Genomic DNA, 23,433 nt, shown 5'->3' with positions numbered 1-23,433 from the left:
TCTTTCCCTCAGTGTTTTATTTATAAAACTCTAATGTTGGGTCAAGTAATCCCCAGATGTCTTTTAGTGCTTAAATTCTATGCTGGCATGAAGTAAGCACAAAAACCTATTTAGAATCAAGTAGAATATAAATAACAGAGAAACCAGTATTATTCTATGCTCTTTATTCTCACCATCACATAGCTCCTCAAAGCTGTGATGGGATTGCAATAAGCATTCATTTAGGGTTTAGAAAGAAAATATCTGTACTTAAATGGTCGAATATAATGCAACGTGGTTAAATGGGCTCTGGCTAAACACTTGCCTCCCCAGTGCAGCTACTTGTGCCACAACCCTGGAGGAATTGTTAGGAAGAAAATCAATCTTTCTTCCTAGATGTAATTAATAGTATCTTTACAGTACACTCCATAGCAATTTGTATATCATTTTGTGGCACTCTAATTCATTTAAAAACTTATCAGCTGAATTATATATATTCTTTTACTTCAACGGGCATATACGGAATCAATAAATTAAAGGACCTTAGTCAATGCCACGAAAGGGATACTGCGGATGGGTTAAAATTCTTTCTAACATAAAACACTGGTGAAGAGGCTTGGGGCTTAAAGGCTTGATACTGACTAAATCTTTTTCTTAATTTTCTTACATGCATGTATCTCTCTGCCTACCTTCCTCCCACCTATTAGCATTTATTTATATACGTGTGTATCTCCATCTCTTCTTCACTTTTCATCATTCTCTTAATTTCAGAAAAGTGACATCTATTTCAAATGAATATCCACAGTCTCACATTTTCGTAAACTGCTCACATAAACTCATTCTGCCTAATGGAAGGACAGAAATTCAAAGGGTTCCGAGGAACACAGGCTTTGGTGGCACTGGTACATGCTGTAAGGGGGGGCTAATGCATACATTTACCTCTTGGCATTTCCCCTGGCTTCCTTAGGCCTGTGTATTTCTCGTACAAAATACCCTGAAAAGTCTCATGTTATTTCATGCCAATTAACAAACTGCTAACATGTCATGTTAATAAAAAAAGCAATTGACCTAAGTAGAAGAGCTAATTAAATGGAGTAAGATAATTAAGCGATTCTCAATATGTAATCAAAAATTATGGCTGGAAGTGTTTCACAATGTTGTCTTTTTGTTTTCAAGTATCTGCCTATCTGCAAAATTCTAATCATTGTATCCATATGCAGAAAAGATCCAGTGCAGATGTTAATTTGTTGCATGATAGAAATCAGGTGTTCAATTACAAATAATGGGGTGTATGAGAGAACGTCCAAGATTTCCATTTAGCTGAACACACGCATCTCAACCGGCAAGTGATTGCAAAGCATTCATATTGGAATTAGCTACTAACATGCACCCAAGGCACATCACATTCAACTCCTTTATTATCTTCATTATATAATATTCACATCTCCAGCCCTGTGTGTTATTTAATTTGCTACCGATTTAGGAGTTTGAATATTTGGTGATCTAAATTCTATTTATTGTATCTGAATTCTTTTAAAGGGATGTTTTTGATTTTTATCTAAACTCTAGACCACTTTAACATGAGCAATTGTGTTTCCTAATATTACATTTTAAACAATCAAAACCATCTGCTTTTGTACTAAGGTAAATTCCTTGAACTAGGAATATTCGAAGTTTTTAACATGTAAAGCCTATTTCAACAAAGCCTTCTCAACATGGTATCTAAATGTATTTTAGCAAACCACATAGAGGGGCCAAATATACTCACTTGGCTAAAAGATTTGCTTTTTTGAATATAATTTACAACAAAGACACAGGCTTACAATTTACTTATTAAGATATTCACCATACCAAGCTTGTAGACTGACATAATTCTGAGAGTATGAATAAATACCAGACTGATGCTGAATTATGTCCTAAATCAATACCCTAATATTGAGAGTTTGCAAATTAGTTATTCAATAACTAGCAGGGCCATACCTCTAAAACCTTAATGTCAGATAATCACAGAGGAGACAATGAAAAAGATCATCTGATTAGATGGCAGAATAACAGCAGTGTACATCAAAGGGGACTTCATTATTTTAAAAGAACATATGAAGGAGGTTTAAAAAAAGAAAAGTGCATTAACTTTTCATTCCTTTCATTCTCTTAAAAATCACTTTCAAAATATGTGACTGTCTAAGGTTCCTTACTGATTAAGAAAATAAACAAACGCTATTTCTGAGTATGTGGCAACTAGCAAAGCCTCAACAATTATTCAAAGGTAAGAATAGTGAAGGATAATTCCTGTAGCCAGGAGATGCAACACGGTGACCTGATGGGCCAAATGGGGCTGCAGATATGCTCTGAAAGCCCAGCATCACAAAAAGCAATTCTGAATTTCTTTTTGTAGGGCATGTTATCTTGATTCCACTAACCCTGACTATTCTACTCTTCCTGACCTTAAAACTTAATCATTTCACACTTTTGTTTGGCTTGCCTGGCCTATGGTGCCATTTGAGTTTTATGAACACCTGGTTATCACTTGAGAAAAGTGTTGTATATTCTTAGGCAATGTTGTCTGGTGGTTTAGAGAACAAGCTCTGGAATGAGACAAAATTGGGTTTAAATCATGGTCACTTACTAGTTATAAGACTTTGGTCAAATTCCTTAACCTCTTTATGCCTCAGTAATCTCTGTAAATTGATATAATAGTGATATCAATCATATTATACAAATGATACATAAATACATAAGTTATATAAACATATATCAGAGTTGCAAGAAATAATACATCATAAAAATATAATCAACTAAGAATATATTTATATTCAAATAAGGTTTTTTTAATTTAATTTTTTAAGAAGAGTTGTAGGCTCACAGAAAAAATTAAAAGGTAGGTATGGAAATTTCCTTAGACTCTCTGCCTCGATACAAGCAAATTCTTCCCAATACTGACATTTTACACCAGAGTGGTATATTTGTTACAACTGATGACCCTATATTGACACATCACAATCACCCAAAGTCCATAGTTTAGGACATGGTTCACTCTTGGTATTGTTCATTATATGTATTTGGACAAGTGTGTAATGATACATATATACCAATCATTAGAGCATCATGCAGAGTATCTTCACTGCCCTAAAAATCCTCTGTGTTCTGCCTATTTGTGCATTCCCTACCTCCACCTCTTGGCAACCACTGATCTTTTTATTGCCTCCATAACATTGCCTTTCCAACAATGTCATATAGTTGGAATCATACAGCATGTAGCCTTTTCAGATTGACTTCTTTCATTCACTTAAGTTTACTTAAGGTTCCTCCATGTCTTTTCATAGTTTGATATTTCTTTTTAGCACAGAATAATATTCTGTTGCTGGATGTACCACTATTTATCCACTCAGCTACTGAAGGACATATTGGTTGCCTCCAAGTTTTGGTAATTATGAATAAAGCTGCTATAAACATCCATGTCCAGCTTTTGTGTGGACATAGTTTTCAACTTCTTTGGGTAAATACCAAGGAGCATGATTGCTGGATCATATGCTATGAATATATTTATTTTTGTGAGAAATTGCTAAACTGTGTTCCAAAGTAACTGTACGATTTTGCATGCCCAACAGTAATGAATGAGAGTCCCTATTGCTCCACATCCTTCCAGCATTTGGTGTTGCCAGTGTTCCAGAACTTGGCCATTCTAGTTGGTATGTTGTAAGATAAGTTTTTAACAAACTTCCAATGACAGAAAATCCCTCTTATACCAGTTATTTTAATAAAAAGGAAAAAGAAAAGAACTGAGGAAAAAACTGCCCAAGAGGTTTAAAGAGATTAACATAACTTTGATTCCCCAAATTAAAACTAAATGAAAACATTAAAAGAAAAAAAGTGTAGGCCAATTTCACCTATAAACAGAGATGAGAAATTTGGCAATGGAGATGAATATATGAATTACAGAAGAGAAGCCCAACTAGTTAGAAAGCAAATGGCAATTTACTCAAACTCATTAGCAGTCAGGTAAACTGACGAGAATATTTAAATTTCATTTAATTTTAAATAGTTTCAATAATAAAACATTGTGTTCCATGAACGTAAGGATGGTTGAACATCAGATAACCTACCAATGAAAATCACTATATTGATGACTTAATAGAGAAACATAATATTACTACCTTAATAGACACACAGAAAGCATTTGATAAAGGTGAACAATTTATGGTTTGATAAACAATTTAGTAAAGCTGTATATCAAGAACATAAAGCAATCACTGTGCTTAATAAAAGAAATTTTAGATATTGCGATGGTTAATTTATGTCAATTTGCGCCATGGGGTGCCTAGATATTTGGTCAAACGTTATTTTAGGTGTTTCTGTGAGGATATATTTGGATGACAGTAACATTTAAATCAGTAGACTGAATAAAGTAGACTGCCCTCCCTAATGTGGGTGGACCTCATCCAATTAGTTGAAGACCTAGCTAGAACAAAATGTTGACCCTCCCCTAAGAGAGAATTCTCCTGTCTGATAGCCTTCAAACTGGAACACTGGCCAATTCCTATCTGAAACCTTGCAAACTGGGACATTGGCTCTTCCTGGTTCTATAGCAGCTTCTGGTCTTTGGACTAGAACTGGACCACTGGCTCTGTAGGTTTTGGAATTGCCTGCTTCCATAATCACAACAGCCAACTCCTTATGATAAGTCTCTTAGCGCACACACACATGCGTGTATGCGTGTGTGCGTCCTACCGGTTCTTTTTCTCTGGAAACCCTAATACAGATTTAGTTATTCTAAAACTGAGAAAAGGCAAGCTTGCCTGCTGTCATTTCTAAATAACATAGCATTCAAGGCCTAAGTCCATTGTATAAGACAAGAAAAAGAGAGAGTAAAGACAGCAAATTAAGAGGAAAAAACTGCCATTATTTGCAGGTGACACAATCACCTACAGAAAAACTACAACAAAATAAATTGTTAGAATAAGAGAATTGATCAAGTCATCTTACTACAATCAGTACCATGCTTCTATCCCACAAAAGTAAAGGTGGAAGGATGGGCTGCCTTCCCAACAAAGTTAGAGGCCTTTCTTATTACAACGTTCCAAAAGGGAGCTCTATGCGGGTTAAAGACATAAAAGTATAAGATAAATCTTTAAACCTAAAAGAAGAAAATGAAGGGGATTATTTCTGTGACTTAGGGGTAAAAGATACTTTTAAAATGACTCCAAAAGCACAAATACACAGAAAGAAAATTGATGAATTTGACTACCAAGCATTTCTGTTCAACAAGGTTGTCCGTCAGATAACAGATCAAGAGGGTATCTGTAATAGCTAAAAGCAACAAAAGTATGTGTATATCTGATCCTTGGTTATGTATGGTGGAGAAATTCTGACATAGGCCTACAAGTGGACATGAACAAGGACAATCAAGGGGGCACTGTGTATGGTGATGGACTGGAGAAGACAGTTCAGGTGGGTGGTCATCATAAGAGGACTGCATAGGTAAAATATGATAAATACTATGGAGCAAGAAGCAATGACCTAGAATAATATAAGCATAATTATGTACATAGGTCTTAAATACTTAATGTTTAATGAAAACATAAGAAGTTGAGCATCTTTAGCACAAAACATATAAACTTAAAAGACATACACATACAAAACATATTCTATAAGGTTACCTACCATTCAAAGATACACTGTCCAATACAGGATGGACACCTATGCAGGTAGAAGCAGAGTAAGACATGGGACAAGGGATGAAAGGGCTAAAAAGGAAAACAGAGGAAGAGCTGGTGACAGTGTGCCATGAAATGAGGAATATGAGTATGTGAATTTCTGTGCCTCAGATTCTAGAGAAATATGTAATTGTTTAAACTCTTCTCAAGTACACGTCCTTTTAGGTGAATTTATTTTAACCAGAAGTTTTTGAGATGTAATCTAGAATTTTAAGAGTCCACTGAATATGACTACATTTATAAGTTGCCATGGAGTGTTAAGAGAACATGTAATTCATATAATATTGACATCATTATTTATTAAAGAAGATTTTTCCCAAATGGTGAAAAATGCTGAAACAAAAAAATGAAAAAAACATCAATACTCAAGAAAGCTGAAAACAATTTAGGAACTCAGTGTTATAACAATTTTTAAAACATACTAAGTTTTAAAGTATTATAAACTCTATCTGTTCAAGTTCCATAATCAATCCAATAAAAAATTAACGTACCAAATTAAAGTAACATTTAAAATTTTATGACTGTTAACCTTTCCCAACCACAGATCACTTTAACAAAGTCTGCTGTGGGTACGCTCTTGAATTTGGAAGTAAATTTATATCTCAGCTCTTACAGATATTCAAACTAATTACTTCAGAATGAATGTAGAATGACACTTTAATTAGTAATGCATCTCCTGGCAATTTAGATTCTCTTGCTTCTCTAGGCAATTAAAATGGCAAGGCATATTATTAAGGTCCCACGATTCTTCATACCTCTTCCTGAAAATTACCACAAGAAACATTAAAGGCAAGATCGCAGATATAATCCATTCACTGAATATTCGGTAGCAGGATAAACACTTTCTCCTCCTTGCCTAGTAATTTTTCATTTCACTTACTACCCTTTAATCATTAATGCAACTTGTGCTCTGTCTCACAAAGTTCAACTTTTCATTTTACATAACCTATTAAAACCAACTGATTTTGTAGGAATGCAAGTAGTAGGGATAATTTTAATTAAGAAATAATTTTTAACACATTTATTCATGATATGACTCTAACAGTCAGAACATTAAATAGAGTGGTTGATGTTGGCAGAAATAACAGTGGCGGAATATGAGACATCAAAAATTACTGTAGGTCAATAAAAAAAAAAAAATTACTGTAGGGACTTCTCTGGTGGTCCAGTGGTAAAGGATCCGCCTTCCAATGCAGGGGACGCGGGTTCCATCCCTGGCCGGGGAACTAAGATCCCACGTGCCGCAAACTACAGAGCCTGTGCCACAACAGGAGAAGAGAAAACCCGTACGCCACAACTAGAGAGAAGCCCGCATACCATAGTGAAGAGCCCGCACGCTGCAAAGAGTGCCCTAAGGAAGATCCCGCGTACTACAGAGAAGACCTGATGCAGCCAATTAAATAAATATTAAAATAAATTACTGTAAGTTGAATATATTAACATAACAAAGATACATGCACAAAACTGCTGATACGGCTGGTGGGATCAGAGAATAAAGAGAAGCACTTTTTTTTTTTTTTTTTTTTTTGCGGTACGCGGGCCTCTCACTTTTGTGGCCTCTCCCGTTGCGGAGCACAGGCTCCGGACGCGCAGGCTCGGCGGCCATGGCTCACGGGCCCAGCCGCTCCGCGGCATGTGGGATCTTCCTGGACCGGGGCACGAACCGGTGTCCCCTGCATCGGCAGACGGACTCTCAACCACTGCGCCATCAGGGAAGCCCGAGAAGCACTTTTATTTTTAACTTTTAAATACTTAAGATTCTTTTTCTCTCTCCAGTTCCGTTATTTTTTAAAAAAATTTTATTGAAGTATGATTGATTTACAATGTTGTGTTCATATCTAAGATTTTTTTAAAAAGTTGTTATTATGAGGTGACTTCTATGTTGATTCTCTTATAATTCCAGTTTTTTATATTAAATATATATTATTACAGTAATAGGAAAATCTCAGTCACAGGAATTATTTTTATATAATACTGTATCATAAAATTAAAACACGGCATTCACATGTGTGAAACTTCTGAAAATTGTAAAGCACTATAAAATTTAAAGAACCTTTCATTAAGAATAAACATGGCACTTATTTGTAAATCATAGTTTGAATTAATTATTGTTTACTGAGAACAGCTAAAATGTACTGAACATTTATGTGCCAGGCACTTTAGTGATACTAACTCATTTAACCCTCATAGCAACCCTGTGAAATAGGTGATTACTATTCCACTTTACAAGTGAAGAACTGAGGCACAAGGCGGTTAAGAAATTTACACCAGGAGTACACAGTGATGGGGCTACAGCCGGGTTGTACACTCCAGCCACTGCAACAAAGTTGTACTGCTATGGTATTACATTGTCCTTTAGTAGTTTTCATTATGCCTTAAAACATTTCATCAATTATTCACATCTTTCACTACAAACACACCTAACACTATCACTCTCTCAGATATACTTAGTCAATCTGATGGTTAAACCTTTCTATAAATTTATTCACTTTAATCAAAATGGACATCTGAGTGATTTCCAGCAGTTCCCTCAAAACCAGGGGCATGGAGATGAAGTGATGAGGGTTAGCTGAGTTTCTGCTCAAGAGGAAGTTAGATTAACAAACTACCTTTCTTGGTACATCTGTACTACTGTGAGAAAATGTGTAACCTAGTATCAGACTGGCAGGGTTTGTTAATAAAAAAGTGGAAATAATAAGGTTGTGTTAGTAAAAGCATGTTCAGTGTATACAAACTGATCGATTTGGTTGAAGCTGGGGGTCTGTGTTGGGTATGGAAAGGAGAAAAAGTTGTAAAGACTAGATGGGTTTTTGAAGAATTTGAATGCTAGGCTAAAAAATGTAACTCTAATCCTACAGACAATGGGGAAGCACAAGAAGTTTTTTAGTAGAGATATTAAATAGTATTCCTAAATTCCTGACTGCGTTGGAAAACAGGTGAAACAGGAAAATCAGTACAAAAGTCACTGAACAGTTGTTGCTGTTAGAATAGAGATTGAATTGGGGTTGGCAGAACGAATGGATTTATCTGTGGGAAAGACTATAGAGAGAGAGGTATTAACTACAATGGGTGAAGAGGAAGTGGTTAAAGACAAATGTAAAGATCAATCTAACTGGCAGAAAGGATAAGGCTCCCAATTTCACAAAGCTGGAAAGAGCTGACATTCAAATTTTCTCTGACTTTTGTTCTATTGCTATGCCCTTCTAATCTACTGTCAAAAGAAATTTTTAAAAATTTTTTCATAAGTTCTGATACATGAAATAAAAACACTAAAAGATACTCATAGTTTTATAAAGGCAATAAACATTCCTTCTTTAAAATTATGAAAATAAGATGTGCTTTTCCTCTGATTTAATACTAGCGTACTATCCCTTAAGGATATCAATGATTCCAGGATGAATGATTAGAAATGTTAATACTTGCAAACCCTTTGCTCACGCTCATTCATGTCATCAACACTGGTACTAATGAACATTTAAATTGTGGTGATGATTCTTTTTATAATCAGAACACACATCTATCTGACTAAAACAAGCTCATTTGCTATCTTCCCCATGATCGTGGGCTTACAACGATTTTCAGGCATTTCAAACACAGTCTCGATGGGAAACTGTGGCTGTGATGTTACCTCCTGTCACCAATACCCAATCCTGCTAAACTCCAGCTCTGATCATAAAGAGAAGATTAGGAAATATTCCTAATGATCATGTTACTTGAAAGAATTACAGAATTAAGTACACTACTAGACACGTTGGGACTACTTTTGAAGAGATTCTTTTTAATCAATTCTGTATTTCCAGACACTACCCACCAACACTCATTTTCGTCCCTTTGGACCTCTCTCATATGCCCCTAAGCTATTTTACTCCTCCTTTTGTTTGGGGCTTCCAATGAGGCCAGCTTTGCTGCAACATAGGTTGGTCAAGTTCTTTTAGTGCTGTTGCCCTTCACTGATGCCATGCTTCATTCTTCCTAACTTATGTAATCTTCAGGTGCCTACATTTCTTGATGATTTGGGCCATGTTTGGACCCTTTGAAACCTTTACAAATCTTGGTAGCAATCAGCCCATTCTTTTGCTTGTCCCCTCGACTCCTCTCCCATGTAATGCATCCAAGACCCTTCCTATCTGACTGATGACCAAAGTGCTGGCTCCTTTTTGGTTTCTCTTCATTCTTCTTTGGCAGTTGTCGGGAAGAATATTTTCATGAAATATTTCTGAGCTTATGTAAATGGAGTAAAAGTGTTCACCAAACAGAACTGATAGAACAACTCCTGAAACAAATGGGACTACTTCAAATCAGGAGGCGCTGCAGGAGAAAGAAAGTGAGTAACTTATTGATTCCACAAAGATAGTATGAACAAAGCTCAAGCCTAGTTCTTTCTTGCCCTTAATAAGTATGGGTTACGTGATACGTCATTCTTATATACGAACCCTGAGGTATAATGCTACCCACACAAAATGCTGCTAAAGCCTCCTCCTACATTCCAACCACATATCACAGGAATAGTTTAAATATAAATGTTTGCAGATAATAGATATTAAAAATTTACTTCCTCCATCACGGTTTAGACAAAAAGCCGTTTTAAAAAAGAAATCATCGCTATAGAGAATAACAAAGTTTTTAGACAAGAATACATTTTTTTTTTCATAATATAACTTTTAGATTTCATATAGAAATCTGTGGACTAATGAAGTTTCCTACACTTCGTCTGGGGCAATAGTGTTTTGAAGCACACTCCAATAAACTTGTATTACAGTGGTACCAATTAGACAGCAGTATAATTTGAAGTTTATAACCAATATATCCAAACAACCAATCCAAAACTTTGAATATAAGATCTGTGAACGTAAGTTCTGCATTCTCCTCTTTCTTTGGAAAAGAAAACATTCATTCATTCAACAAATATTTATTTAGCTTCTGATAAGTGGTAGGCAATTTTCTAAAAACTGGGTTTAAAAATAGCAGTGAATAAGGCAAGCTACTTATCTTACAGAAACTAGATTTGGTTGGGGAGCTAGTTAACAGCAAATCACCCAAATGGAGATAACATTCTAGATGGTGAGACGGTCTATAAGCAATAGTCACCACCTATAATATCAGGTAATAAGAGTTTTAAGGAATGAAGCAGGTTAAGAGAGCTGGCAGCAAGGAAAGAAGAGCACTGTTCTATACAGGGTGGTCAAGATGGGCCTCACTGCAGAGGTGGTATCTGATCTGAAAACTGGCAGAAGTGAGGTGGGGGTGGATGTGGAGTAAGAGTATTCTGTAGTGACATCAGAAACTGCTACAGTCCTCTACCAGGAGTCAGCTGAGAATGTCCAAGATGCAGCTTTAGAACTCTAATCGCAAAGACACCAATCACTCCCAGTGATTATTTTCATAAAATATCAGCATATATAATTGACTACTCAATTACCTGAATGTCTTGGGTACTATGCTGACTACAAAATAAAAGTCTTTTACTCAATAAGTATTGCATAAGCTATTCAGGCTTACCAATGCCTCCTTAAACAAAGCACAAATACAACATTAATTTAAAAAAACAAAAAAAATACCTGAGATGAAATTAAAACTAACTTATTTGGTATATACAAATTGAGATCAACAACTTATTGAAAAGAGAACAAATTTTAATACCACAAAGAGCAAGATCTGATAGACTGTTTAGACCTATGTTGGTCAAGTAATACTTGTCTAATGATTTAAGAAAATTAAAACTAGCAATTGCACTAAACCTACAAAAGGCACCACACTAGTTATTTAAAATAATACACTTTGAGAGCACATGCCATTTTTCAAAGAAGTTAGACTGCACTGGACTAAAATAAAGAGAGAAATTCTATCAGATTCTTCTCACTTGCTATGAAATGATCTCCAGGTGTTCTTTCTTAGAACTTGAGCTTATTTCTTAGATAAATCATTCAAGTCAGTTGCTCAGACACAGTTGAAAGCTCTTAGGCAATACAGTTGACCCTTGAACAACGTGGAGACTGGGGTGCTGAACCTCCACTCAGTCAAAAATCCTCCCATAACTTTGGCTCTCCGTATACACGGCTCCTCTGCATCCTTGGATTCAACCAACCGCTGATGGTGTGGTACTGCAGTATTTACTACTGAAAAACATCCCAGTATAAGTGGCCATGTACAGTTCAGATCCATGTTGTTCAAGAATCAACTGTATTTTCCTTTTTCTTCCCTTGGACACAGAGTAGACAAAATAAAGTGAGCACCCAAATGCACACACGAAGAGAAACAAACCACCGCCACCACCTACAGCCATAACAGCTGTCAAATAAAAATGTAAATCAAAGCCTAACAATTAAGCAGAGGCCCTAATGGGGGGTTAATGGGGGATATAACTTTTATACTATCAAGGAATCAGTGAGGATTTGTGCACTGCTACTTTCCCATCTGTCTTTGAGCATTTTCTTCCAAATAAAGTCAAATGATGTGATTAAAACTAGAAGAAGGCTGTATTATAGTTTAAGGAATTATACATTTTTTTAATGTTTATTTTAATGATTGTTACTAGGTAACTGAGAATTTACTATGGAACAGGCACTGTGCTACATGCTTTATCAGTATATCTCATTTCATGCTCAGGACAATCCAACGTCATGGTGGAGAAAAGTGAGGCTACGAGAAGTTAAGACCTGACCAAGTTTGCATGACAGGACTAGAATTTGAACCCAGGTCTAACTTCAAAGTCTGTGTTCTGTGTCACTCTGCACGTTGCTTCATGTCTACGGAAATGTCCTCAAAGAGAATAATGTGGATTGAATAAACACTTCCATCTTTCTTTCCTTGAGGGAATCCTAATTTTAAAGAATTAAAAGGTTTCAGAGCAGCAAGAAACTTAAAGATCATTTAATGAGTTCAATATGTTGTATAAAGATGAAGAAACCAAGGAGGCACGTGACTGTGGACTCAGGGCTACCTGAAAGCAGAGCTGGCTGGAGCCCAGGTCTCCCAGTCCTGGCCCCCTACTGCCCAGCTGCAGCCCTCCTGAGTGCTGGGAGGAGTAGAGCAGGGGGTCAGAAGTTGGGGGTGAAATGGAAATGTCTGATTTCTTAAAGTGTTTTGGTCTGTTTCATATTTTAAATATTTAATATTTTTCCTTCTTTTACTAGTTTCTCAACTCAAAGATGTACCTGCCTTAGGGTTTTATTAATAGCTAAATACATTATTACTGTGAGCTAGCCAGCCACCCCTGTAAGCACATTATACACATTAAAATATTGCTCCTCCAGACAATTCTGTGAGGTAGGTTCTACCAGCATTTTAATTTTGCAGATGAGGAAACTGAGGCAAAGTTATGAAAGTTTTACAACTTGCCCAAGATGTCCTAGCTACTAAGTGATGGAGCCAGAATTTGAAGGCAGGCAGTCTGGCTCCAGAATTTACACTCCTAAATGACACTGTCCCTTTAAGTACTGGAAGGGCAGGACTCCTCCCAGGCTCTCCTGAAGGCATCCTCTCAAAGGTCTCCCTAACAATCAGATTTCGGGTAAAACAAATTTAACTGTTTTTAGTGAAAAGAAAACCTAGTTCCTTTTTTTTTTTTTTTTTTTTTTTTTCAGTTCAATAAACTGCATTCTTTCATCATAAAAGATGTATGATGACATTACAGAAAATTTGGAAAACAAAAACAATTTCAGGGCTTCCCTGGTGGCGCAGTGGTTGAGAATCTGCCTGCCAATGCAGACGACACAGGTTCGAGCCCTGGTCTGGGAAGATCCCACATGCCATGGAGCAACTGGGCCCGTGAGCCACAATTACTGAGCCTGCGCGTCTGGAGCCTGTGCTCCGCAACAATAGAGGCCGCGATAGTGAGAGGCCTGCGCACCGCGATGAAGAGTGACCCCCACTTGCCACAACTGGAGAAAGCCCATGCACAGAAATGAAGACCCAACACAGCCATAAATAAATAAATAAATAAATACATTGTGTATTAAAAAAAAAAAAACAAAAACCAATTTCACCCATAGTTGTATTCTATTTAGTATGTCTAGTATATATCCTTTCTGAATTTTCATATGCATTTGTTTAACACCATCAGAGTATAAACAATTCTATATTGTGTATTTTTCAAATTAATCTTATACAACAGAAGCCTGATGTTTCTAAGTCAGTCATGATACTTCCTTTCCTTGCCTTGAGAGGATTCAAATAAACCCCCAAATCTGCCACATCCCTCCATGTTGCCCTCGCTTTTACCACGTCTATTCCCCGTGAACCCTTACACCCTCTCTCTGATGACATACTATGGAATGAGTAAAATATGCACCTGGCGAGGTCAGGGAGGAAACGATTCACGGAGTTATAATTTTCCAGGGGTCTAAGGAGCCATTCAAAATTTCTAGCCCACTGTCTCCTTCAGTAATTGATGAAACTGAGGCCGCAGGGACTTACCCAAAGTTAGTGACAGAACCGGGGCCAAAATACAAGCATCTTGGCTCTTAAACTAGTGCTTACTCTTCAAACTCTTATAGTACTGTCCTCCATCTATGCCACAATTCAGCTACAAGTACCAGAGAAATGAACTAAAAATAAATATCTTCAAATAATGTACAAATTTTTCTTGACCTTCCACAATGCCCAGGCCTTTAACCAGCTCAAGATTTTTGCTTTATTAACACAGTGTTACTATTTCCAAACTTCTGGATATGCACAAATGAATAAAAAGTACCACTGTGTCAAGTGTATAGTACAAAAATTTTACGGCAAGGCATCAATTAAGAAGAGGAAACCATTCCATTATAATTATGTGCATTAACTGTTGATAAAATTTTATAGTATTCCTAAATAGTTTTCACGATACCTTTTTGAAAAGTGCTCCAAATTAAGAAAACCAATGAATATGGTCTGTGGTTTCTGAAAGAAAATAAAGAAAAAAGGAACTCATCTGCTACCCTTAATTATTTGACCTAAAGTACCTTTGTTTAAGATGCCCAAATGTGATACTGAAGGGTGTCTAAAAGCAAGAGAATAGTTAGTTATCTGATGCATAAAAAGTAGAAGAAAATAACATATGTTAAGATGTTAGCCTCCTAAAGAAAAATCCTGCGTTGAACAGAAAGCCACAGTTTGAGCTTAAAGTTGCAGACAAACTAATCTGTCACAGGAGAAATCAGAGAAGTTTTGCAAAGGAGTATAACAAGTTAAAACATTTAGTTTAATAATTATTAAAGCTATGTTTGAAAATGTTTCTAACATTATAATAATTTATTACTCACTAGTTAATTAAAATGAAAACCATAACTCAATGATTTATATTAGTATATATAAAATGACATGAGTATTAAGGTATTTGGAAAATTTTTATCATTCTACAATGACTAAATCAATGTTTATAAAGGACCACAGACAGCCTTCTCTCCTGAAAACTGTATCCAGAAAAAGACTCCATCATTTATTAAGAAACTAGCAAACACTTTGTCAGAAGTTTTGGCAAGGCTACAAGGAGTGGGATTTCTATGAAACTGGGGTAAGCCAGATTGAGGTAATAAATTGGGAATGCAGAGATGTCAAAACATGGTTATTTTAGACAAGGACATGTAGAAAAGTCATGCTAAAAGGTCGATTTAAAATGAGGAATCAATTTTCCTTGGGAAAAAAAACCGACTTTTTTTTTTTTTTTTGGAAGGTCCATACCCTCTAAGTAAGTGCCACTTTGGCAAAAATAAGATTTTCCTCCTTTTGGTCTTCAGACTGTCCCCTAAACTACTTGAAGATAATAAACCCTAAGTCATAAACAAAATAATTCAACTTTATTAGAGTGCAGCCACTTCACTTTAGGAGCAAATGCCACACTTGAACATTAAGAGTATGACTGAAAGGTTCCGTAGGCATCACACAGCAGACCCTGAATGCCTGCCAGGTCCTCTCTACAGGGAAGCACACGAAACCAATCATGCAGCCAGCTTGGGGCTTATGCTGTTCTTCCTGCTGGAAGCTCACATGCTGTCTTGCCCCTGCAGCAAGCAGTGGGCCCAGGGCCTTTTCTACCTTTATGATGTAAATTAGGGAGTTTTATATATGATACTCTCAAGGTATTTCAAGACACCTCTTCATTCAATAAATGTTCAAACTGCCAAGCATGACTTTACACACAGAGAGTTATGAGATTTATATGGAAGTGATTTGGCTAACATTTTACCTTACTGATTTTAACTGTGAAATAATCCTTCTATAGTTATGTACTCATGAAGTTTTCTTTTTCTTTCTTTCTTTTAACTATAAAAGTAATCAGCTTCATGCAGACTACGTAGATCCCGGTCATAATGCTTCTACATATTTGTGGCAATTGAATTTTCATCTTTCTCCTTTTCAGTTGTAGATTTGTCATAATAGTCACTTGCTTTATTAGCCCCATTTTATTTTGCTTTTCTTTTGGCTGAGAAAATAACATTTGAATTAGGAAAACATGATTTAATAAAAACGACGATAGTTCTGAGATTTAATACTGCCTCTCAGCCACTAGGCTATGCTAAAGGACAGTCCATTTGTTCATGAACACTTCTGTCTTCCAGCCACCCAAAAACAGAAGGAAGATAAATTCTAAAGCTGAATGTGAATTACTTAACCACTCAAAACCTAGCTGGAAATTCATTTAACAGATTTATATAAGAGTTTATGTAATTAGTTTATATGACATACCCCCAAAGAACAAATGAACCCAAATTTTTTTTTTTTTTTGGCGGTACGCGGGCCTCTCACTGTTGTGGTCTCTCCCGTTGCGGAGCACAGGCTCCGGACGTGCAGGCTCAGCGGCCATGCCTCGCGGGCCCAGCCACTCCGCGGCATGTGGGATCTTCCCGGACCGGGGCACGAACCCACGTCCCCTGCATCTGCAGGCGGACTCTCAACCACTGCGCCACCAGGGAAGCCTATGAACCCAAATTTTTACTAGCTAGATGTCACATAGTAATGTTTAGTTTGGCTTTGAATGAATGAGTCGTCATTAGGCTTATGTTATCCAAATTAAATATCTATTTTCATTTGCATGTAGTCAGTCCTATTAAAAATCTATAATGTATAGTCATGGACTGATTAATTACCAGAAGCATGAGCTTCAGATTGGTTATATTTTTCCTTCTGGTTCAAAAAAAGTTCATTTTAAAATGCAACAATTGGGGCTTCAGTAAAATCCATCTGTGAAGCCCCACAGAAAAAGATGTATAAGGTTAGGACTGTCATGTGTGTGTCAAGTCATGTTTTCCCATATACATCTAAACACAGGGGTGATATTCAAAATATTTAAAACTGTTACCACACAGGCACTGAGAAACCTAGACAGGTGCTTGTGGTCCCTGCCCATAGTGATAAATTGCTATTATAGCAATGTAGAAATTCTGGTTGATCATTATTATTACATTCAATAACGGTCTTACATAGCTTTTTTGAATAACTATTAGGAAATACGATATTCTTAATTATGCTCCATAACACACCAACTAGCAGAACAACGTCACAGATATTTTCAATTCTAGAATTTCTTCCTTTTACATACCATAAAGTGCAGTTACCCAAATGTCTGGCAATGTCTGCTAGTATCTTCATCAAGGCAGGTCACAATATTTCTTGAGTTTTACAGATTAAATTCAGAGACTATGATATATTCTCTTTAGTCATCTCTTTCACCCATAGTCTTGGGCAGAAGTCAACTCCAGAACCATTCTGGGGGTCCTAATTTAGTCAAAGGTCTCTGAGATGTGATACAAACCAATTCTCCTTCGTCGCAAAGGAGTGATTAAAAAAAGCAAAACAAACAAACAAAAAAATCAAGTCTTAGAAAGCAGCTAGATTGTACCACTTGCCCTGGAGCATCTTAGAGCAAGAAAATGCCAAGGATTAGAGCAGAGCTTTCTTTCCACGGGAGCTGAAGGCTTCAGAACTTGCTATGTGCCCAACTTCATATTCAATCCTGGTTCTTGGGTCAACCTCAAGGCTCGAAGGGTATTCATCACAGTGCTGCCCATGTGTAAATCAGGGCCCATCTTGGCGTTACAGTGCATAGGTTCCCATTTCTTGCTGTGCTATTCATCAAGAGACTGAGTTCAAAAGAGTAGGGAAATAACTACAATGTTTGGAACATATTGTGTTCCTTTTTATCTCCCTCTAGTTTCTACTAGTCTCTAAGCACTTTAGAGCAGTAGTACTCTCTCTAGTCTTAAAGCACTCTCCAGCCATACCAAAATTGTCATGGTTGGCTAACAGCCCTTCCAGATCTCCTGCCTATGTGTAGGCTATGCCATGTGGCTGGTGGCTGGACTGCCCTTCCTCCCCACTGCCCACCTGCTGAATTCATCCCTCAAGCTTCATCTCAAAAGTCAGTTGTCTTGTGAGATTTTCTTTGACTCCAGCTAGAATCAGGTGTTATTTCCACCCGTTCCCATTCCTCTCTTGTAGCGCTTATCACTCAGTATTATCATTATTTGTACACAAGCCTGAATCCCTGGCTAGCCAGTTCCTTCAGGCCTGGTGGGATGGTATCTCATTGAGCCTTGCTCTGGTTGGCACAGAGGAAGTGCTCAATCCATGTCTGCTGCATAAATCAACAGTGAGCAGGTAGATGGAAGTGGGAAGAAAGAACTCTCAGTATTAAATCCCAGGAACTCCAACTGCATCATGAGTCACAGTTAGACTCTGCATTACTACATTAAAGACACCATACTGTGGGATACCTAAATTATTGTTCCCTTTCTAAGAGCCTACCCGCTGAGGTCTTCTTTCCCCAAGTGAGACTAGTTCTGACACTGCATACACTACTGCCCACCCAAACCAAGGAAGCAATATGGTCCTTAGAGTCTCATCCCAGCTCTAGTAGATACATCTGGGCTGCCTTCTGCTCAGAGCCTAACTTGGTTTTCTCTAACAGTCATCTAAAGAATCCTTATCTTGTGGACTTACCAGTTAACTCTGCCACAGTGCTAGTGACTTGGCTCCAAAGCCAGCAGAGATGCCCCTCTGTACAGGAATGTGCACAGACTGTTAGATTTGCTGCTAAACTTGGGAGGAGACACTTTAGCAACTGCTTCTCTCCTTAGTAAGAAAAGTCTTCACATTATTTCCTAGTGGCTAACACCCCTATGCTAGAATTTGGCTGTAGCAAGTCCTAAAGTATTAATCTGAGAAAGACCTGGGTTTTAAAAAACTCAGTGAATTGTATTCAAGAGTTCAGACCTGTTTCCTCATCAGCTACAAGGGAAAAAGAATCTCGGAGATGGAAGTTGACTCCAACCCACAGCAGTCCCCGGGGGCCAGCCCCTGCACTTCTGGTTATCCACCAACATCAGTTTCCTCTGGTATTGATCTAGTTTCTCACTCACATATTGGAATGAACACTCACGCCCCTCCCGTCAAAACTTGTACAGCCTCCTGGGTTATATCTGAACCACCATTAAACTCTAATGTAGTCTATGTAGGTTTAACTATTTCTGGGGATCTGAATTCTAGGCTTGTTTCAACTATTACTGTATTTTGAAATATATCTTACACGTTATCTCCATACATCACTGTTCTTTATCAATATAAGTGATGTGCAATACCAACACAATCAAGTACCAATAGTGTGTTAGCGTGCAATCAGTTATATTAACTAAGTACCCATGTATTCAGCTATAAAGATGTCTACAGATTTAAAAAATTAAGTTAACCTATTAATGTAATTTGGGGGGAAAATCTCCATGTGAATGTCTGCTATATTGGCTCTCAGTAAAATGACAAAAGTGATAAAATGAAATCCAATAGTTCAGGAGAAAAACATCTTCAAGTACACTCACCCACTATGTTTCATATGTGGTGGTTTATCCATTCGCACTGCCAATTTTATTTTTAAGTCAGAGTCCTGGCTATTTTTTGGAACGATCATTCGGTGCAACTCAGCTGACTTGGAGCTATTAGAAGTTGGGTATAATATCACCTGTAAGGGACAAAAATAACACATTTAGGTGAACACAGAACGTCTAAGGAGTAGAACTGAAATCTTTTCTATACATTTTCCTGTTTGAAAAGGTGGTGTCATGCCCAAATGTGTCTAATAAACCATTTCACTCCCACCACAGCAGATGGGTTTTCAATACAGACTGGTTTATTTATTTATTTTTTTGACAAATATGTGTTTTCATAATATCACATAACGAGTTTTCTTCCTGTGTCACTTCATAATGAATTAATAGCACGGCAGCTACGGTTGAACTGACCGTTGAAAAATACTTAATAGACACCTATAATTTCAAGACCACTCTAAACTCCTCAGAGCAAAGAAGTTCAGAAAGAAATATTCTTTGAAATTACAAATAGCATGCTCAAAAAGCAAAACCAATTATTTGAAGCAGCAAAAATATACCTCACGTTTTAATATTTTCATTGCAAAGCAGTGTTCAAGGAAATCAAACCAATTAGAGATGGAAAAGACTGATCATCGCATTTTCTGCTCTAGATCAATATCAGAGAAGGATTTTTTTCCTGACTACCTGTTCTCAAAACTATAAAGATGATATTATGATGACTGAAACAAAGTAATTATTTTTAATAAAACTGCCAAATTATCAAGTCGTTATTTCACAATCCCACATTCCACAGAGCCAACACAGGAAAGAAAAGCTTACTCTTCAGATGTTACATACCATGTAGATTAAAAAACAAAAAAAAAAGTATTTTCCGCTTTTAGTCAGTTATGACACTACTTAGACACAGCCTATATTCAAGCCTTAATGAATATTTTTAAATGGGAGCACTATATTCTGAAGGATAAAATGAAGATATGAAATGCAGTACATCATATTTTAAGCCATTTCTTATTTTAAAGCAACGTGAAAAGTAAAAAAGCTTGAAGTTTCTAAGAAAATGAAAGAACTGCAAACATGCTCAGGTATGATAAAATGTTTTCAAAGCACATCATGGCAACTGAATTTGACATGCTCTGTCAAAAAAAAAAATCTTCATTTCCATGTATGTGTGAAAATATGCATGGAGAAATCTTCAGGCAAGCCTCTTTCTCTCTCTAGGAAAAACAACATAGTCATAGTCTCCAACTTCCAAGTTGTTAAATATATCTACTATTTTGAGACTTTTTTCAAACCTATCTATAGCCAGGTTCAGTCCAGCATATCTACACACTTCAGCATATAAAGGCTCAGCCAAAAGCAGATTAAACGGCATTTGTGATGTTTTCAAAAATTATGATCAGATTCTAGAAAGAGTTCTTTTTGACTGCTGAAATAGCCAATGGAATATTTTACAGATTCTTTCTTAAACAACAGTAAAGGAAAATAAATTAGTTATTTCTGGCTCAAACCAGCAGACAAAGGTATATCATTTTCAACTCAGAAGGTGATTCCACAAGAAGAGTCAAAGACTAAGACAGAGCTATACACCCTCTGTAGCTCTTACTGCTATTTCCCAGCAAGTCTGAAAAGCTTTTTCTATTTCTCCCCACCCCATCCTTTTAAAAAAAATTTGGCACAAACCACCTACAGACTTTATTCCTTTTTAATTCTGCTTTCTATGTTTATATGAAAATTGGTATTGTTCCAAACTCTGAATGTCGTATACAGGAAGAGAATATTTAAATTAAAACTTTCGACAATTTCTCATTCTCTAAACGCCAATAATGGGTTACTAAAAAAGGTCCCAAAATAACTGCAGTTTATCCCCAATTAAGGATCATCTCAGTACTGAACACCATCATTTCTGCCACATTTTAATTTTCCGATGGGTACCTCTAACTGAAGTCGGTGGAAGGATTTACTGCGTTATCTCTGTTCAATTAAACATTTGAGTGCTTACTCTGTGGGGACACAGAAAGATGAAAGAATATGGATGACTCTATAAGGAGTTGATGGTTTCTTCTTATCATAGCTAAAAACTCAGATAATATCTGGTAATATCATTTCTTTCTCTTGCCCTTCTATCCCTAGGGTGTGCAGCAGTTTTCCGATATTGTTAGTGTCTGGGTTTATTCACCATCGTTTGTTTGGCTTCTCTGTTCTATCACACATGTAGCTAACTCCCCGTGTTAAATTTCCACCATTTGAATGACCTGGAATTTTCTGTTTTTCTGGACAGACTCTAATAAAGGTGTAAACACTGCCATATGTAACAAATGAAGGCCCAGAGATATGAAATCTATTACTTCTAAAAATGGTACTGGTGAAGAAACTCTGTTAAATTGTCACCAGGTTCCCAAATTGTAGAAGCAGAAAGTGATCATACTCCTTTCCATGATTCAGCCACGGATGATAACAGACAAGGAAGAAGCACCCAAATGTGTAGAGCCCAAAGGGCCAGGGAGAATAAAGGACAAAACAATTCTTTTCAGATGCATAATAAGGGTCTAATCAAGAGATCCTGAACACTGTCAGGCAGGGTGTCTTCACAGTGCCTGCCATGACAGCATCTCACTGCTCTCCCTAGACACGTATTGCTCTGTATTTCCCACTTCACCTTTTTTTAGAATGGGAAGCTTAATTGTAGCTTTCCTGCCCCCTGCTCCACTGCTATATATTGGATTTCTGCTTGAGCAGGGTGGGGAGGGGAGATGGAACAGCAGGCAGTGAACACAAACCCTAGCTCATTGGGCACCAGGCTGCAAAGAGCCACAGCTGGACCTGATTGAGATGCTGGACTTTGAACTGGAAGTAAGGACAGGATGAAGCTTTGGGTTGTCTCCCTTGAAGTAAATGCATTCTATGGGTAGTTGGAAGGGTAACAGAATTGTTGTTACCTTGGCTATAGGGGTGAGCTATGGCAGATGATCTAACTTGTTCACCAGGATTCATGCTTTCCCTAGTATAGAACTGGTGCCAAGAAGCAGCTAGCCAGCCATATTTTCTAGCTCCCCTGGCATCTAAGTAGGGGCACATGAAAGTTGTAGCTAATGGAATATGAAGAAAAGTGGTAAATCGTTTTGGGGAATGATGATTAAGATATAGAAGTAAAGAAAGTATGCCGTCTTCACTCATCTGCTAGCCAAATGAAGAGGACTCCAATGCTCTAGAAAATGAGAGAGCCATAAGAGGGAAGAAACTAGAGCCCTGAATCACCACATGGAGGAAATCTACCCATCCATCAGGAACACCCATGATAAACTGTTATACAGGCACTATCGTTTTAAATTACTGAAATGTTGTCATTTGTTACAGCATTTAGTATACCAACTAGTACATTAACACAGAGTTTTGCTGCATAAGACTTGCACAGGTAGTAAGTGCTTGAAGAATTTTCTTTCACGATAAGCAGATAAACCATTCTACTTCAACATGACCTAGTTCACATTGAGAGGGATGTCTGATGTTGATGGTACAATAATTAGAATACTTAAGAGACATAATTTACTAAGGATTCTTCTTGTATTTTAGGTTCACACATAAGTTAAATCGTAGCTCTGTACAAAATAGTTAGCTTCTTACAGAATTTAGCAAAGTAGCTTATTCTTTGCTATTCATTTCTTAACTTTTCTACATGTATTTCTGCTTCTTCTAGTCTTTTAGTTTATTTTTGTCACCAACACTTTAAGGGCCTTGTCATTTAGCATAACACAACACATTTTATGATTTATCTTAAATATAAAGCCAATGTATCTTCTTCATAATAAAACGTCAACATTACTTTCCATCTTTGCTAAAGTGTAATGGAAAACACAAAATGTTTTTTTCAGGCTTTGTTTAAAATTCTGTCAAATTTAATACAGAGTCAAAACTTAAAATGAAGTGTAAAAATACATATGTACATA

General features: G+C 36.9%; 1 protein-coding gene across 1 annotated transcript in view; it reads right to left on the bottom strand.

The window, feature by feature from the left end:
- Window positions 1–23,433, bottom strand: part of CADPS2 (calcium dependent secretion activator 2) — a 524,381-nt gene that overhangs the window by 223,147 nt on the left and 277,801 nt on the right. Inside the window, exon 8 of the mRNA XM_007471293.1 lies at window positions 19,481–19,620. Coding sequence (XP_007471355.1) covers window positions 19,481–19,620 — 140 coding nt within the window. The remainder of the gene's footprint in view (window positions 1–19,480; window positions 19,621–23,433) is intronic.

The sequence above is a fragment of the Lipotes vexillifer genome, unplaced genomic scaffold (genome assembly GCF_000442215.2).
Source record: "Lipotes vexillifer unplaced genomic scaffold, Lipotes_vexillifer_v1.1 scaffold618, whole genome shotgun sequence".
Taxonomy (NCBI): domain Eukaryota; kingdom Metazoa; phylum Chordata; class Mammalia; order Artiodactyla; family Lipotidae; genus Lipotes; species Lipotes vexillifer.
This window is presented reverse-complemented; position numbering and strand designations above follow the sequence as displayed.